This window comes from Ammospiza nelsoni, chromosome Z (assembly GCF_027579445.1).
Source record: "Ammospiza nelsoni isolate bAmmNel1 chromosome Z, bAmmNel1.pri, whole genome shotgun sequence".
Lineage (NCBI taxonomy): Eukaryota > Metazoa > Chordata > Aves > Passeriformes > Passerellidae > Ammospiza > Ammospiza nelsoni.
Genome location: NC_080669.1, coordinates 25,168,023 through 25,183,097, shown reverse-complemented (window position 1 = coordinate 25,183,097; position 15,075 = coordinate 25,168,023). Strand labels below are relative to the sequence as shown.

Genomic DNA, 15,075 nt, shown 5'->3' with positions numbered 1-15,075 from the left:
TTAAATGTGTTCTGTGAGTCTCTGAATTACAGGGGGTGACTCTCAAACATGCATGAGATGCTCTGGACTATAAATTACACAGAACATCAGCAGAATTTCTGCTGCCAAAACTGGCTGCCTTTATAAATCTCCCCACCAAAACACAGAAAGACCTTATCATAAATATTCCACATTTGTATAAACCTGATTTACTGTTTCAAGGCCTGATTGGCAGTTCATTTTTGTTTTAAGGCCCACCAGTAATGGATGTGTTAAAAGTGGGGGAGGAGGGAGATGATTTGTTCCGCTCAGCAAGAGTCCAGACACATACACACAGCTGCTCCTACCCATAACCTTGTGCCAGTGGTCAGTGGGGAGCAGCTGAAACAGTAATAAAAAATCAGATCAATTACTGCTTTTTAGAAATCACATCCCCATGTATTTCAACAAACATTTAGTTGAGATCCTGAAGTAAGATTTTCTGTATAAAGAGCCCAGAGAATCCATCAGGGGTCTGGATGTTTTTTTTGTCCCAGACATCAGCAATCACTGTGAACCAAAAGTTAACTGTTTTCAAAAACAGTTGATGAGCGTCCCATGCCAGGACATGGCCCTCCAAATGCAGCAGTGATGCCAGACTGGTATCTGTGAGGTGACTTGCATATGCTCTTTTCCCTAAATAGGGGAAAACTCAGAAACCAGGATAAATCTTGGAATGGTGCTAGAACAACCAATGTAATAATCTTAATAGCTTACATTTTGTTGGTCTCCCTGCAAGAAATACTGCTACTAAATTGCCAAGGCATTAGCTTCAGATACTAAGTCTTAATTCAGAGGTACTTTATTGGCACATCATTTACATTGAATATATAAGCTTCTTAAGTACACACTAGCTTACCTGTTATTCTCTCATCTCAGTTTTGTAGAGTAATTTATTTTTTTAGTTAGTGTCCTTTTACTACAGGACCACCAGCACACATAAAAGCATGCAAATTCAAATACACTGGTCGCTGAAGGTAGAATAATGCAGATTTCTAGGGACAGATTCCCAGATTACATGTGCCAGGATTTCAGTCCTGTGGATGACTAACTCAGACTCCTTCTAGAACTCGCTTTCTCTACCACATTCAGGAATTCAGATTGTTCTCAGTCTCCAGAGCCTCATGAAGGGGAGCTTTAAATCAAGTTAAAACCTTGCTTGAGTGCTGCTTCTCAACCCAGGAGGTGTTTGGGTAGCTCAGATATCTCCTGGCACTGCTCAAATATCTCTATCACCTTAACTGCTTACATGTCCCAAGATGATCCCTGGTTATCCTCAAAGCATAAAGTCCACATGAACCACAGAGTGTATCCTTCTGAGACAGGAGCATTTCCAAGACAGATGTATCTGCATATGCCATTCATGTGATGTGATATAAATTAAGCATCTTCCACTATCCAGACACATACACACAGAGAAAATATGTGAAATGCTGTATGTCAAATCATGTTTTCATTGTCTTTAGGCTTCATTACTGTCAAGCTTCAACATATTTATTGCACTTCCTTATTCCTCCTTTTCTGTAAAGCTTGAAATAGTCCCCTTTGAGTTCAAAACAGGATTGAAAATAGTTATCTCTTACGCTGTCCTACCCTGCCATCGCTATCTGCATACAGCTTAGTATTTTAGCTTTTGCTACAGCCAAAGTCATATGCATTCCAGAGTGTGTTGAAGTCTGCATCCTCCCTTCACTGCCCTGGATTCTGTGAGAGTGTGGTGGAAGTTCTCCAGTGTAATGAGAGAAAACTGGGTAACATTCATAAATTAAGTCTGAAATTGAATAGCCCTTTCTCTGGTTATTTATTTTGGTGTTTTAATTAATGTGTTCTGCAGAGCCAGGTTTTACTATGCTGTAAGTTTTGCTACTGACAGCTTGTAATGATTCTGAAAAGTTCTTCTGAGGAGAGCTGGAAGGATTACAGAATCACAGGAACATTTAGGTTGGAAAAAAAACCTGTGAGATTGTGTCCAGTCTTTGAATGACCGCCACCTTATCAGCTGGACTATGGCACTAAGTGACCAGTCATTTCTTGAACACCCCAGGGTGGGTGACTCCACCACCCCACTGAGCAGTCCGTTCCAATGCTTCATAACCCTTTACATGAAGAAATTCCTCCTGATGTCCAACCTGAACTTCTCCTGGCCCAGGAGACCATTTCCTCTTTTCCTGTTGCTACTGGCCTGGGAGAAGAGGCCACCCTCACCTGGGTACAGCCTCCTTTCAGGCAGTTGTAGAGAGTGAGAAGGTAACCCCTCCTTTTCTGCAGGAAGGAGCCTCCTTTTCTTCAGGCTGAACATCCCCAGCTCCCTCAGGCGCTCCTTATAGGACTTGCACGTTGTTAGCAAGCAGGGAAACAGCAGCTAAGGACAGGAGACAGTAGAAGCATCAAAGTCAGTCAGAGATCATGTCATTAGTACATGGATAGTTCTACTAAATGCATTAGCACCCATGGCATCCACCTGGTAATCATTAGGCTTCAGAGCAAATCTGATGTTGCTGAAACAAAAAACCTTCCAGAGCTGCCAGGAGGTCTGTAGGCTCGGGCCTATGACATTTACTCTCACTTTGGATTTCTGAGGCTTAGTCTGCACTCTTCTATAACATACTTATGTCTTTGAAGTACACTGTTGATGTAGGTGATGAATCCCTCCAAAAAATGTGTAACTGCCACATCACAAAGACCATGTTCCAGTGTCTGCAAGCAAGCCCTGAGGCACAGACACCTCAGCTGTCTGTGGTGAACGGAGAGGTGTAACTTGATGGGCTGTCAGAAGCTCTGCCTTGGCCCTTGTGAGGGTGTCAAAGTGCCTGGGTTAAAATATCTCCCCCCTCCCTTCTGAGTGCAGAAAAGTTCTCCTCCTAAGACAGAGCACTGCTTTGAAATGGCTTCCCTTTTCCTCTCACTTATTCCTGTCCCCCCTTGTCCTGCTGACTCCTGGAAGGGATCCCAAATATCTTTCCCCCTGTGCAAGTCCCCACAGCTCCAGCTGCAATTAGGCCTGTGGTTTTCAGAGTTACTTTGAGCTCTAGCAGCAGTGGAGAAAATTCTGGCAAAAAAAGTGATGTTACATTATTATCACCAACATCAATATGCTGAGAGGTGCAGCTGCTCTCCTTTTTTCTATTAAAATTGTTTCTGTGTTCGTGCACAGGAAGCAGAGGAAAAAGCTGCATGATCGCCTTCGTCAGAGCCTGCGCTCGGAAAGGAACAACGTGATGAACATGGCCAATGGGCCACACCACCCCAACCCACCACCTGATAACGTCCAGCTCGTCAATGTAGGTTTCACTGTACCTGTTTCAGCCTAGGCTGCCAGTGCCACAGGAAAGCTCACCCCACAGCTTTTAAACATCTACCTGCTGCTGCAGGCTGGTGACTGATTTCTCTCGGCTTTCTCCACACAGAAAAAATTGCTATCACAAACTGCTGCCATCTTCTCCATCAGAGAATAGTATTTTTGGTGTATCTGATGGTAATGGGAGGTTGCTTTTCCACACATCTGTCTACTGGGACTCGTTCCCTTGTTAACTACGTTTTTATAGCTTGTTTGTGATGCAGACCTTTGCTACTTTCATCATTTGTCTCCTCCTATTTTGAGTCTCAATGGGCTATGTACACAGAGGTGTACATGAATGTCCTCAAGTGTGTCAGTATGGTTTCTGCATGTATTTAAATGACAAAATTTGTGCTTTGGCACATGTAAAAGGTTGAAATCTGGGAAGGAGGGATTGGGAATTATGTCTACAAATGTGCTGTGAATTACAGTTTGTAAACCTGAGGTTTGTCTGGGTTTTTTCAGCAGTACGTTTCAAAAAATGTAATCTCCAGTGAGCATGTCATCGAGCGAGAAACAGAGACCTCGTTTTCTACAAGCCACTACACCTCAACTACACATCACTCTGTGACAGTCACCCAGACATCTAGCCACAGGTACTAGAGGGGACGGCAAATAGCAGCTGTAATGTCTGATCTGTTGCTGTTGTAAAACCAAAAAATGTGTGAAACAACAAAGCAGGGGAGATATATGCTCCCTTCATAGTGTTTTCATTTTAAGGCTAACAATATTTGATGTCATATCACCTAACTAATTATCTTCCCAGGAATTGACAAAGACCTTTATTTTCTGAATGTCATTCCAATACTGTCACACTGAATTTTAATATATGCAAATTGCTAAATCAGTGACAGTTCTGATGACTGCAAAGCCCTCCTTCCCTCTCCTTTGATCCATACATGCAAAATCACCTTGATTCCTGTGGATTCTCTAAATTCTGCAGCTCCAGTTAACCACCCGAAGGGTATATCCTGTGTGGCAACAGAGCCCCTCCTTTCCCTGTCTAAACTTCTGCTCATACACAGTTACCGCCAAAGCCCACTCTCACACTCCCCCTTTCTCTTTCCCTGGTTGCTGCTCTCCAGCTGGAGCAATGGCCACACTGAAAGCATCCTCTCTGAAAGCCACTCGGTGCTCGTCAGTTCCTCCATGGAGAACAGCAGGCACGCCAGCCCAGCAGGGCCCCGGGGCCGTCTCAATGGCATTGGCGGGCCACGGGAAGGGAACTGCTTCCTCCGGCACGCCAGGGAGACCCCCGATTCCTACCGAGACTCTCCTCACAGTGAAAGGTAGGACGAACCACCCCACTGCTTTCAGCTCGCAAGACCTGGTGTTTTCTCAGGTGGTTTCAAAGCTTGGGAGCACAGGAGAAAATGCGGCAGTGCAGCTGTTCATGTAGGGCATGCATCTCCTTATTCTTAAAGGTGGAGAGCTGAGTAGCAGTTTTAAAGTCTACCAAAAGCATTTCTTCCCTTCTTGCCTCTGCTGAATTTAGTCCTATTAGCTAGCAGTTCACATTTGGAAAATCTCCATTGGAGTAATTAGTCAGAAACTTCCATTGGAAACTATTAACAGAACTTTGCCTACTTACCAATTTCTTAGAAGATGCAAGTGAGAAGACTGACGGATTTTGCAGTGAGAAAGTAATGTTTTGATCCACAGGAGGAGGGCACTAAGGACTCCTAAGCAGTACAGAATTTATGCCACCACTCACTTTCTGGACTGTTCCAGCTCCTGAACTCCCCTTAACCCTTTATTAAATAAAGGAAGAAACAGAAAGTGCAAGCCAGAAGGGCTCAGGTCATTATTAAGTCTGGAATAGTTATAAATAAACCTGGCCAGGAGTTTTCCAACCAAGTTTTTCCAACCAATTCTTTTTCTCTTAAAAGATTGGTTCCTCAGCTGCTGTGGTCTGCCTAGAAGTACATCAGTCACAAAAAAACTTTAACTGAAAAAATCCTGCTCAGGTTTAGACTAGCATTTTAGTTCAAGATGGCCCCAGAATTGCAACAGAAATATTGACAAGAAACAAGACATTTAAAAAGAGCTTTTATCCCTGGGATCATAGGCAGAATAAAAGGAAAACAAAAGGTTATGGACCAATTCTCTGAGGACTTCGAAATCACAAGGGATTTGGCCTTGTGGAGTGTCCATGATGCCAGAAATGCAGCCAGGCAATCCCCAAGGAGACTGAGTTGTGTAGGAGACAAATTGTGGTTTTCATAAAAATGAATGTGCACATACAGCAAACGTCATTTCTGTGGTGCTCCCTCTGCCACACAAACAACTGCTAAGCAGCAGGAAGAGGGACCACTGAGGAAGGACCCTGAGTGTAGTACCACCAAGGATAATAAGCTACCCTCTCATTAAAAATTTTGTGTTATTTACTACGGAATTTAATTTGAAGATACGTGGCTCACATGACATAAACAGCCATGGCTCCAATCCAGCAGAGCACTTTGACAAGATTATCTTTTAATTGTGCAAGTAGGCCCACTGAAATCAGCAAGATTACTCACATGGGTAGAGCTCAACATGTGCTTAAGTGCTTTGCTGGATCAGGACCTGTAACAGTAAATACCATGTTGTCTCCTGCCTGGGAACCGAGCAGGATGCACGGCCACACGCTTGCCAATGGTGAGTAGTACAGCTCAGTATATTTGGGCATCTGCATGTGGAAAGTGAAGACCATTCCTGCTGTCTGCCTGCATTGCATGGGACACCCAAAGCATCATTCTAATACAAACTGTTTAGATTTAACTGGGGGGGTGGAGTTGGGGGAGAGGAGAGACCATATTCCTTTTTGTTTCTCTAAGAAGAAAGAAGGCATTTCATCAATTATTTTGTCTCTTGAAGGTTGTACTATATAGGTCAATAACAGCAACATTTCTGTGATAATTCCTCAGGCATTGACATCCCTGCCTGTGCCTGAAGCAATCACAAATTTGGAACATGGGAGATGATAGTTCCCTGGGCATTAATGGCAGGCCTCATCGTTTTTTAGCAAGCAAGAAATACATCATCAATTGTTCCTGAGATGGCTTGTGCATATAAGGGAGAAAGTGAGAGTTATTTGGAACTAAAAATTACTCAGAAACATAAAGGAATGTAGGAGCTGACAAATTACTTCCTGAAGCCATCACATGTTGCTGTACTGAGAATTGGTAGACCAAGGCTCTACTCCCTCAATTTTCAAATTAAATTGAACTGACATTACAAGGGGTGTTTCGCATTACCCATATACTTGCTGGATCCCATGCCCTGCCACCTGTGTACACAAGCAGAGGGCACAAGCAGTTTTGTCTTGGATGTCCTTAGCTGTCTTACAGGAGAGAAGATCAAAAAACACCATCTCTGCACAAAAGGCTGGACTATATGATGAAGCTGGCAGCATATAACAAGTTAATGTGTGCTGGATGGCCATGGGTACGCTCTGATCCCCTTTCACTGAGCCAGCATAGTTGGCCATGAGGCTGGATAAATCAATCACCTTTTAACCTTCCTTTCAGGATGGGCTAGAGCTGCACAAGTTCAGCTCCTGAGCCTCAGATTGCAGACAGCAGCTAGTTAGCACTGCTCTGTTAGGGAGTGGGGGAACAGACCAGAAATGTGTGAATGCGCAACACTCCAGTGTAAGTTGACACTGTTGGAAGCCTGCACAGTACATTGAACACATTTAACCAACTCAATGGGTTAACAGAACAGTTTAGCTAAAATCCAGTGTGTCACATATATCCAACAGTGTACCAACTGGGAAAGTAGAAAGGCTTCAGTTTTTCAGACAATGCCTATTAAAAATGTGAAAGGATAGAAAGGCTCACTCATGGAAGCAGAAAAATTACTTAATTCATCCAATACACAGACCTATTCATTGCCCTTTTTATAACCAACTTGATTAATTCCTTTGCACAACTCCAGGTTTGGTTTTTTCCTTTCTCTTGCTCTAGTGAAATCAATTTATGCTGCTGCACATCTGTCCAGAATCCGTCCCTTTTTCTCCCTTTTCCTGTAACTCCATTTTTGTCAAGTGTAATATGTGCAACTGAGTCATAGCTGGATAAGAAAGATGGATTCAGGTTTATTTTGATAATTTCAGGCTCAGATAAATAAACCACTAATGGAAAACTAAACTACATCAGTCGTAGACATACAGCTTTTCTCAATGGGCCTGTGATGGTGCTCAGAACAATTTTAACTTTAGACACAGACGAAATTCAGGCTGGTGAATTTAGGATAAGAATAAAAGCAAAGCCCAACCATGCAAAGTGTCATGCTGGGCACTGTGCTTTTGATTGAGTGGTTTTAGGCAGATCCTCACCTGGCATGAATCCACATGACCTCGTAGCATGTCTACTGATTAAAACTAGTTGGGAGCTTCACATTTTTTGTTCTCTTTCTTTGGGACAAACCCTGCAATGGCACCTGAGCTTCATTTTCAGAAATCGCTTGTGACCACTATGCTTCCCACAAGAACAGGGAGAAGTTTTGCAGAGAAGACATGGGCACTAGGCCAGACAATCCTGTCTTCCAGCATTTGTTCCCATATGAGGACAAATGATACTCTGTGCTTCTTTGCAGATAGATCTACTAGCCAGGGTAACTAGCACCCAGGAGTGGAGCAGCACAAATGCATCTCTGACTACTCTTGGTGATTAAAATTAGCAGAATCTGGCTCTATGTTTTATTCAAACATTACTTTCCTCCCTAGCCTGAGACAGTTTGGTTGCCAGAAGAGGGTGAAGCCCCAAGAGGACTGTCCTTCAGTTCCCTTCCTTTCTTTCCCCCTGTCTGTTTGCATGTACCCCAGATTCTGGTCAAGTCTTTCCAGAAGTGCAGCAGCTGTTTTCCTTTTGAGAAAATACTTGCAAATGTGTTTTGTTTCTGGCAGCCTGTCTGTCTCTGAATCCCATTCTTGGATTCATTCCAAAAAGTTATTCTGGTAAAAAATTTACAGCATCCCCATGGCTGGGCTCTGGGAGTTTTGCTGTGCTCCTCCTGCTTTCATATGTCTTTGCCCAGAGTCCCAGAAATCAGAAGTTTATAGGATTAATAGGAACAGGAAAGGTTCCTTAGTAGCCCTGTGTGAGGATGCTGGGGATCTTAAGGGAATCCTTGCCATTTCTCTCCCAGTCCACGTGAGCTGCTGTTTTTACAGGTCACCACTGCTCCTGTGCTCACAACCTGTCCCCATCTCTTTTCTTCAGGTATGTCTCAGCTATGACCACACCAGCTCGCATGTCACCCGTTGATTTTCACACTCCAACTTCTCCCAAGTCCCGCCCCTCCACAATGTCACCCCCGGCTTCCAGCCTGACCGTCTCCATCCCTTCCGTGGCGGTGAGTCCCTTCATAGAAGAAGAGCGACCTCTGCTCCTGGTGACTCCGCTGCAGCTGCATGAGAAGTATGAGCACCACCTTCAGCAATTCAACTCCTTTCACCACAATGCCACCCATGAGAGCAGCAGCCTGCCACCAAGTCCTCTGCGGATCGTGGAGGACGAGGAGTACGAGACCACGCAGGAGTACGAACCAGCACAGGAGCCTCCAAAGAAACTCACCAACAGCCGGAGGGTCAAAAGAACAAAGCCCAACGGCCACATTTCCAGCAGGGTGGAAGTGGACTCTGACACGAGCTCTGAGAGCAGCAGCTCTGAGACCGAAACGGAAGATGAAAGAATAGGTGAGGATACACCATTCCTGAGCATACCGAACCCCGGGGCAGCCGGTCTGGAGCCAGCCACTGCCTTCCGGCTGGCTGAAACCAGGACTAACCCGGCAAATCGCTTCTCCACACCTGAAGAGTTACAAGCAAGGTTGTCCAGTGTGATAGCTAACCAAGACCCTATTGCTGTATAAAACATAAAACACATAGATTCACATGTAAAACTTTATTTTATATAATGAAGTATTCCACCTTTAAATTAAACAATTTATTTTATTTTAGCAATTCCGCTGATAGAAAACAGGAGGGGAAGAAAACTTTTATAAATTAAATATACGTATGTACAAATGTGTTATGTGCCATATGTAGCAATTTTTTACAGTATTTCAAAAATGGGGAAAGATATCAATGGTGCCTTTATGTTATGTTAAGTTGAGAGCAAGTTTTGTACAGTTACAATGACGGCTGTCCCATAGTATTTTGCAAAACCTTTTAGCCCTCAGTTGTCCTAGCTTTTTTGTGCACGGCATTATAATGACTGGATGTATGATTTGCAAGAATTGCAGAAGTCCCTCTGGTCGCTTGCTGTAGAGTCTCGAAATCAGAAAGCCCTGTAATGGCACTGTCACCCTATTCCACCAGAAAAACACACATATACACACACACAGAGTCAGAAAGGAAAAAAAAAGATTTAAAAAAATATTTAAAAAAGTAAAAAAAAAAAATTTTCTTATATGAGAACTTTTATTTGCTTTCCGTATATGAGATGAGTTTTGTCTGCTCTCTGCCAGCCAAAAGGTTTGCTTCTTTGAGCACTGGGATAATAGTAGGTCCAACAGCATGCTACTATTAATTACAGCAGGATAACAAAAAACATACAAACAAAAAAAAGCCAACCTGCATTAAGTAATGTTACTTATAGAAAGAAAGTAATACTGTGATTTTAAACCAAATATATTATTAATCAGAGGTTAGCTTGTAATCACTAGGAGCTGCCATTTCATTATTTTCCAGATATTAATTGTTCTAGTTATCCCTTAGGAAATGGGTTTAAGTTAGCTGAGGCTTTGAACCCAATACTCTATTCAAACAAAAAAGAAAAAAAAAAGAAGAAAAAAGAAAAAAAAAAAAAAAGAGAAAACATTTATATTAGTTTATGTTAATGGGGCAAATATAATAGATATCTGTAATCAAGCAAGGAAGAGATCTAGCTGGAAAACAAATGCCACTAATAAAAGTGCAATCAGTTTTCACCTCTATTTCTTAATGTTGATTTCTAATACATTACTTATTCTTTTGTTTCCACTCAATTTTCTTCCCCTTTTTTCCTTCCTCAGAAAGAACCCTGACAAGCTTCTAGCAATACCTTGTTAGATTTGCTGTTGGAGTAAGGCTTACTCTTGGACAAAGAAAGGCCTTTCAGGGAAGAAGAACATGATTTGCTGAATGGTTAAAAAGTATAGGCACGTAGGAAGGACAAAGCAGATGTGTGGAGTTTATTTCCACTCACCTTTACTGACTCCATTAGTTGGGTTGAGAGAGGCAAGGCTGATGCAGAGCCCATTTATGAAGGCAAGCACACCATGTGAGTTACAGCCCTAGTAACCCATGTGTGACTATTTAATATCAGTGTTTATATAGCCAGTGACAGTGTTGAAGTCATTGACTAGTAATGAACAAGGATGCTGTCAGTGCTGGAGTAGATGCATCCATCCAGACAGAAACAAATGGACTCTTTTGCACTGAATTCCTATCAGTTTAGTCAGGGTCACTCTGCCTCTTCTATACTTTTGATTTTTTGTTGTGTGTTCAGTTGGCACAGCATTGACTCAGGATTGATGTGGAAAACAAATGTTTTTCCTAGACTCTGGGGATTCTGAAAATGAGAACATGTGTTTTACAGGTATTACTGAGCTCTAAATAAGAGCCCTGTCAAGACAAAAATAATTTCAGCCAAACTACACTCATCCTTTGGGCCACATTCTGGTCCTAGTTAAATGAAGAGAAATACATCAAGGAAAATTTGTGAGATGCAAACCTGCAAAAAAGTCCCTACTCAGTAAATTGTTCAAGCATATGCTTATGCTAATCCCAGCAAAAGTTACCTTCAGCATGTGCTAGACTCTCATTGACACATCCAGCACATGCAAAAAGTCAAGCATGTGCCTAAGAGTTTTGCTGAACAAGGTGTCCTATTGATTTGAAGCTGAAAGCAAAGTATAGCAAAAGAAGATCTTTGCCAGGATGACAAAAATCAGTGAGTTCTTCACTGTATAAATAACCATATCACATTAGTAAGAACACAAGTGAGTCTACCTGAACACCAGATTCAGCAGAAAAATAACAAAAAAAAACCTTAGTATAGGAAACAAGTTGTCCACTAGAATGTCAGTGGTAGAACCAAAAGGCTAGGAAACTAGCACAGCTTTGGGCTATGTGGTGGCTGAAATGGCACTGCTTATTTGAGAAATCTGTGGAAGATGGCAAATACATACTGTCTGGACTTAAGTCCCCTTTGCCATTTTTCCCTGTGTGTATTTGAACACACTTTGCCTTTGCAGACTGAAACAAAAGCTCTCTACAAATTCTATACGCTATATTCTCATTTTCATCCCTTTAGTCATGCCTATTTATCTGCAATCCCATACAGCAGAATATCCATCTCTCCAGTAACTCTGCAACTCAGTAGTACAGAGGGTCAGGTGGGCTTTCCTAATGAAGGCCACGAGTTTCCAAAAGATTTGCACTGTTGAGTTTCCTTGGGCACTTGAATATCTTCCCTTCAGAAAGGCCTCTGACACTGCAAAGACCTTGCAGGACAGATGAGACAGAAAAAGGATGGCAGAGAAACAAGAGATTTGCCCCAAAATCACCCATCTTAGTGGCAGAATAGAGATTATAAGACAGGTCTTTTGTAAACTCCTCCAGCATATATCAACCACAAGGCCAGCTCTCGTTTAAGTATCTATAATAGCCCAGACAGATTAATGAGGATGCAAAGGGAACAAGCCTTGATGTTGAGTAGATTATTTGACTACTAACACTGTTATTGTGGAGGGACAGTACAAAATGAAGGAGCAATTCCATACTTGGGAGCTGTACATGTGAGATTTGTTTGGAATAGGTCTAGGGGAAAATGTCACACCTCTTGTGTTGCAGTGCCTCAAAGTCAAATTGTTGTGCAGTTCCTGATATTCCTACCCCTCGGAATATATAACAGTGTGTTATAGAGCAAGCATGAAATTAGGCTGGAGACTTCACATGGACCTAAGAACAAGAAAATACAATTGGGGATATGGCTGCCTAAGCCCTTAGATCTTTGTGAAGAACCCAGCCTTACGGCACAATTCATGCAGCAGTGAATTCGGGAATTGCCCTGGCTTGGCACGCACAGAAGCGGGAAGAGTTCACTGACCCTCACCTCTCAGCTTGTGTTTATCACACTGTGAGTGTGTTTCACACCAGTCAGGTCCACGCCCAGAAGTTAGTGAGTCTACCTGGCCACAGGTGCTGCTGGCAGGCTGCAGCCAGTTCCTGCTGGCCAAGGGGCTGGAGGCTGCAGCAGCATGGAGCAGAGCCAGCAAGTGCCTACAGAAAAGGCCAGCTCCCCTGCTGGGGATCTTTGCTTTGTTTCCCAGACCTTTGAGCCAGGCAGTCCCAACACCCTTGAGCCATCACTGTGTGATGCTTGCCAGTTCTTTGGCTGAAAGTCATGGCAAGAAGAAACATACTTTAAAGAGGGGGGAAATATTCCAGTGGTGGCAGAGTTGTTAAGATTGTCCTGGTTTATTTCCATGTCATTTAGTTTGAGCCATGAGTTTTTCCTGTGTATGTGTTTATATGCAGGAATTGTTCCAACATGAAAGGTTTCTTTCAAGAGTGTATAGCTAGATAATGTTGTGCACAACCTGGTACAGCCTGCCTATTTAAGGGGTGTAAATCATTACAGCTCCATACAGGTTCTTATGCAACAGAGAAAAGCCTGCTCCCTCCTTTTGGCCCAGTTATTCCCTTCCTCACTTGAGCCACCCCAACACACCCAGGTTTAAGAGGTCAATCACTGCCTGTATCAGGGAAACAGGAAAGCTCCTTCTTTCCAGTACTCCAAAACAACAATGCTGCATCTCCCTGCTTCTCTCACACACACTGCAAGCAGTTTCCCGAGCATCCAGGATACCAAACTGGTGTCTCCTCAAAGGACACACCTCTCAGCCTGTTGAGCACTTCTTGGCCCCTGCAGTGTGGCTACTTACCATTACCTGGGTCTTACTTCTAGTAAGAAACATAAAAGCACCTATGAAATGCTGCAGAGAAGGGCAGACAAAGAACATGGCCAATTATCATCATTTGTAATTCTCTATTCTATTGTAAATATGTCTTGTACATATGTGGATGTTTTCATTATTTACTGTCTTTATGGATATTGTGTTAAATGAGACGCTCTTAGTTTATTGTGTAACACTGTAAATAACATAACATCCTTTATTATTTATGCATAGGCATCTAACACTCAGAGAAAGTTATCCTCATATTATTTTAAGATATATGTCAAAAAGATGTTGCATTTTTCCTTTTGCTTTGAAAAAATTGTAATATATCCTCTTTTTCCCCTCTTTTCCTTTAAAAAAAATGAATGCTAATTTATTGTTCAGGAGAGAAAGGGGATGTAACTGAAAGGCAAACTGTTCAAAGAACATGCTGTGGAAGCCACAAGCTACTGATAAACTAAAGAATTTATTACCCCAAATACAGCAATAAGTAATTGTCGATTTATTAAGGTTTTGTTATTCATTTTCAGTAAAAGAGGTGCTGGATTAAATTGCTTATGTGTGGTCCTGGCCCAGCTGCTCAGCAGACTGTGCCAGGTCACTAGCTACCATCTTTCTGTATCCAAACACTGTTGTAAAGGTCTTGTTCTATTGTTGTGGACCACTGTTCCTTGAGATTTCTGACTCATCCCTGTGGGGGTCTCTGGCAGACACTCTTGCTCCTACAAACATTTTTAGTTTCTTAAGTTAGAATTATTAGCTCTACCCTGACCATTACTACTTAAGATGGATGGGGTTTGGGGAGAGGGAGGAGTTGGGGGAGCGGAAATGACACAGTCTTGGGACTGTGGGAGGCTGCTCTACAAATATGTCACCTCACTGTTCAGCAACAGTCAATAAAGCAAAGCAGATACTGGGAACTCTTAGATGACACCACCATGCCACTGTATAAAATCATTATTTGTGCCAGTTGTAAATATAATGAGTGGTCCTGGTCTTCTTGTTTCAAGACAGAAATAGTATTACAGGGAAGGATTTGAAGGGCAACCCAGGTGAAAAAATATCTGGAGCTGGTGAGGTCTGGGGAGCACTGGGTAGGCTGAATATCATTATTCAGAAAGAAAGGACCACAGAGAGAAGATATTACAGGTCTGTTGAAACATACTTATCTTGTAGAAGGTAAGAAAGGACTGGATGTTTAATACCTGTTCCAGTAAAAGAAATGGAGTTATCAATCAAAACTCCTGGGTACCATATTCCCAGAAAGCTCTTCATGTAAGGGGAAGAAAATTGGAGAATTACTTGGTGCAAGGGACTGTGGATTGTAAAAGTTTCCATGGGTTCATGGTGGGGGCCAGATCTTAGGCATTAATCCAATGAGGACTACTAAATCCATGAAAAACACATCAGATGTGGGAAATAACTGAACTAAAAACATGTGGAGATTGTATAAATTGGAAATATTGTGTATACTAGTGCTGCTCTTACCCTTCTCCAACTCTGCCACACTTGGAAAGAAGGAAGGCAGATATCTGATCTGTCTGTGCTTACGTGATATAAGCATGTAAAGCCATTTGCTCTTAACGAGCATTAAACAAGAGAAGGAAATCTAGGCATGAGCAGAGGAGAGAGGAATGCAGTAAAAACGTCTTGGATGTGTTTCACATCCATTTGTTCCCAGGGCTAGCGCTCCCAGGCCTACCTGTGGGTGCAGAATGAGATGCCAAACTGAGAATGGATGGAGAAATGGGGAGAAATGGGAGCATGGAGGGACAGAGGGATGGAGGGAC

The 15,075-nt window shown here is 42.6% G+C and overlaps 1 protein-coding gene across 5 annotated transcripts in view; it reads left to right on the top strand.

Moving 5' to 3' along the window:
- NRG1 (neuregulin 1) overlaps positions 1-13,841 on the top strand; it is a 179,061-nt gene extending 165,220 nt beyond the window's left edge. For all 5 annotated transcript variants that reach the window (XM_059492730.1, XM_059492729.1, XM_059492728.1 and 2 more), the window contains 4 exons: positions 3,173-3,299; positions 3,821-3,951; positions 4,441-4,644; positions 8,560-13,841. In XM_059492730.1, the coding sequence (XP_059348713.1) occupies positions 3,173-3,299; positions 3,821-3,951; positions 4,441-4,644; positions 8,560-9,211 (1,114 nt within the window). In that variant the 3' untranslated portion in view covers positions 9,212-13,841. The remainder of the gene's footprint in view (positions 1-3,172; positions 3,300-3,820; positions 3,952-4,440; positions 4,645-8,559) is intronic.
- Positions 13,842-15,075: the final 1,234 nt, after the last annotated feature.